The sequence below is a fragment of the Protobothrops mucrosquamatus genome, unplaced genomic scaffold, assembly GCF_001527695.2.
Source record: "Protobothrops mucrosquamatus isolate PMUCROS unplaced genomic scaffold, P.Mucros_1.0 scaffold205, whole genome shotgun sequence".
NCBI classification, from domain to species: domain Eukaryota; kingdom Metazoa; phylum Chordata; class Lepidosauria; order Squamata; family Viperidae; genus Protobothrops; species Protobothrops mucrosquamatus.
Genome location: NW_015386560.1, coordinates 1101457 through 1105302, shown reverse-complemented (window position 1 = coordinate 1105302; position 3846 = coordinate 1101457). Strand labels below are relative to the sequence as shown.

The 3846-nt window shown below is 35.3% G+C and overlaps 1 protein-coding gene across 1 annotated transcript in view; it reads left to right on the top strand.

Moving 5' to 3' along the window:
- Window positions 1-3846, top strand: part of SLC44A2 (solute carrier family 44 member 2) — a 176735-nt gene that overhangs the window by 22122 nt on the left and 150767 nt on the right. Inside the window, exons 2-3 of the mRNA XM_015813952.1 lie at window positions 1066-1114; window positions 2817-2890. Coding sequence (XP_015669438.1) covers window positions 1066-1114; window positions 2817-2890 — 123 coding nt within the window. The remainder of the gene's footprint in view (window positions 1-1065; window positions 1115-2816; window positions 2891-3846) is intronic.

The window sequence follows — 3846 nt, the reverse complement described above, 5'->3', positions numbered from 1 at the left end:
AAAAAAAAAGCAAATTTGCTGGCATTTTGAGTGCAGCACTTTAACAGCATCATCTTTTAGCATTTTAAATAGCTCAGCTGGAATACGGTCACCTCTGCTTGCTTTGTTGTTGTTCAGCACTTTTGAAAGACATCAAGTTGGTGAAGCAAAGTGCTTTTTATGGAGGCAAAGAAGGCAGCACGACAGAAGGAAAAGTTTATAATGGACATGAATAATAAAATACAAGTAGACATTTTGGCAATAGCAGTAATTCTCATCTTTAGTATTGTGCAGAATAATCATAGGTTTAGGAACTCACACTTCTCCATTTCCAGGTAATTTGTCAAAATACTCCTGGAGACTAAAATTGATCAGAGTTCTGGTTATATCTTTGAGCTTTAAAGTTATACAATGATAGAAACTCTCCAAGTGTAGGTTCCTCAGTTATTTGTCAATCATGGGATTGGGGGAAAGTAATAATCCTGTGCTCAAATTGCACAGTGATGCTTCTGTATCTGCAAAAAAAGCAGGCATTTTGAGAAAAAATCATTCTATTATAAACTTGAAATAATGTGAACATAACTTTGCCTTTCACTCAAATTCCTCTTAGTATATCTCAAAGGAGAAAAATAGAAGACACAATCTATCAAGATTGCCCCTCCCCCAAGACCAACACAAAGTTAGTAGAAACTCTCCAGAGATTTGGATAAACATGTTAGGAGCTGGGACCTTTGTTATATTGGAATCAATGTCAGTCATAACAAGCAGATTACATCCTATGAACAAATAGAAAAATGGTATAAACTTATATACAGTGATACTTCAAATCCTGATTTTCTTTTACAGTACCCCACTACCACCATCCTTTTTCCATCCCACATCTCCTACTTGTTTATATTTTCTGCATTCCTGTGCTTCTGTCTAGAGAATTTCCAGAAATTAAGCTGAGAATTGTCATGCCACTATTGAACTCCAAGAAAGAATTTGCCCAGTGATCTTTATCTTACTGGAATAGTGGAAATAAAATACCCAATTTACATATTCCTGAATTCTATAAGTTGTCTAACTCAACAATCTCATTTTTAGGGACACCACATAAATATGACCCAACTTTCAAAGGCCCCATTTATGACAGGTAAGATTACTATGTTGGTGAATGATTTGAGAGTAGTATTGCATGATTATTTGTGCTGTTATTTTTCAGTACACTATGTCTAGAGTGACCGTTTATTGCCATCTGTTGATTCCCTTTGGGAAGTAATGCCAGGATGATTCTATTGAAAATCCAGGAGCCTAGAAGTCTGGATCATTTCTTTGAAATGCATGGGTTGGACTTAGTAGCTAAAGCTCTTTTTCTTCTACTTTCACTCCTTGCTTTGTGCATGGACATAGTTTGTTTTATAGCTATAGTATTATTTAATTGTAATATAAGGATAATAATATAATTTTACCGATATTATTGATCAGAGGTTCACATTTCAATTTGTATCTTATATTCAACAATTCATAAATAAATTTATCAACCAATATTTTATTTTTATGGGGCCACATTAGTTGCCTTATTTTGATGATCAGACAAATATTTGTTTTGTAGGATCTTAACCAATTATTATCATGCTACCTCATGACTTGATATTGAATGGAGAGTGTTCTTATTCTCTGATAATACGTATTTATCTGTTAGTTTAAATGTTAAATGTTGCCAGCATAATTCAGATTTATGGTAGCTTACAAACAAAAATTAAAATAACCATCCAACATCACTCTGAGTGATTGTTGTTTTTTTCTGGCTGAAATTCAAACATTACTAAGAGGAAAAGACTTCAGCAATTACTGTGCAGGAAAAACATTATTTTTATACTAGAATACCTTAGATTAGTTTTTCTTTAGCCTGCCCCAGCAGTAGGATGCCTACAGGATGGAAGCTTTGTTTTTAAAGGTATCTCAGTAAATGATAAGTTGTGTATTATGGTAAGCAGAGTAAGTGGATGAATATATTTCATACTGAAATAGTTCTTTTTAAATTAAGGAATCACAAGATAGTTTTCATAAGGATATATATCATGATAGCAGTCATAAAGTTATGTATCATGATAGCAGTCTTCCAATATATGAGGGGCTGTCATGAATAGGAAGGGGTCAGTCGATTTTCCAAAGCACCTGAAGATGAGACAAGGAGCAAAGGATGGAAGACTATTAAAGAGAGATCCACCTAGAATTAAGGAGAAATTTCCTGACAATGAGAACAGTTAATCAGTAGAATGGCTTGCCTCCAGAAATTGTGAGTACTCCATCAACTGGAGGTTTTAAAGAAGAGATTGGACATACATTTGTCCAGAATGGTATAGGGTCTCCTGCTTGAGCAGGGGATTGGACTAGAAGACCCATTCTGATATTCTTTAATTCTGTTATTCTGCAAGCCCAATAAGGTTATTTGATATTAGATCTGGATTACTTTGTTTCCTATTAACTTCTTTGTGTGTAGGATTAGCAGGCTTGAGCTTAACATACTATTTTCTCTGAATCATTGTAATAGTGATCAACATCATAATATGCCTGTGTACATCTCTAAAAATTAGAGGTGGTGGTTTCTGCTTCTGAGGAGTTAATGTCCACTCCCCATTTTCACTACACAGGGCAAAGGAGGAATGTGTTGGTTATATTTGCCTGTCCCTTATTCTTGAGATGGGCTATAGTTTATTTGTCATTTGATTAGAGAGTTGCAAGTCTGAATTTGAATGATGACATGTTGATTCAAATAGCCAACTAATAACTACCATGTGACCAGAGATGAATATATTGTTACTTACTCTCACTTAGCTTGTTTCTTCTTCCAGGAGCTGCACAGATATCATCTGCTGTATCTTGCTACTGGTTGCAATTGGGGGCTATGTTGCAGTGGGTATTGTGGGTATGTATTCTACTGTTTATTATTTTTTCTGCCTTGAGATAATATTTTTGTTGCTGAAAGTTGGATATCAAATTAGATGGAGAAGGAGAATTATGACAGTCAAGAAGGTATATCATCATAGAAGGAAATAAGTAGGATTCAACTAAAGGTATCAAATCTTAAATAATGGTTTGCTGTTTAATCCTATTGCTAATGTCTGCTGCACCAAGGGTTTGACCCTTTTGTAACAAATTTTATACTTGATCTTTGAGAAGAATATTGGGGGCCACATTCTAAACCATACTGGCTGGCATTGGGACACAGAAACATTTGATTTTATCTCAACAATATTTAAATGAATTAAGACAGGGGTCCACAACCCTGTTAGGAACCTGGCCGCACAGCTGGAAGTGAGCAGTGGGCAAGCAAACAAAGCTTCCGCTGTATTTGCAGTCACTCCCCAGTGGCAGTATCATCATCTCAGCTCCACCTCAGATCATCAGGCATTAGATTCTCATAGGAATGTGAGCCTTACTCTAAACTGTGCATGCAAGGGATCTAAGTTGCACACTCTTCCTCTTCCCCTCTCTGTCCATGGAAAAATTGTCTTCCACAAAAGTAGTCCCTGGTGCCAAAAAGGTTGGGGACTTCTGAATTAAAACATATATAGTTGAAATTATTACTTCTAAGAATATATTTAATAATTTCCCCTTTCTGTTGCATTAAATACTGCTACTTCCTTGGTAATATATAATATAAATTGATAACCTTTTTTTTAATTGAAAATTTTATAAAATTTTACAATATAAATCCCCCCCTTCCCCTTCCCACCCTTCCACCCCCCTCCCTCCCCCCTCACTTCCCAGTGCCAATCACAGGGTTAACAATAACATAATCATACTCTAATTAACATTAATCAACTATTAAAATAACATATCTGTAACCTCCTTTAACTCTCTTTTAAACAGTACAATTAT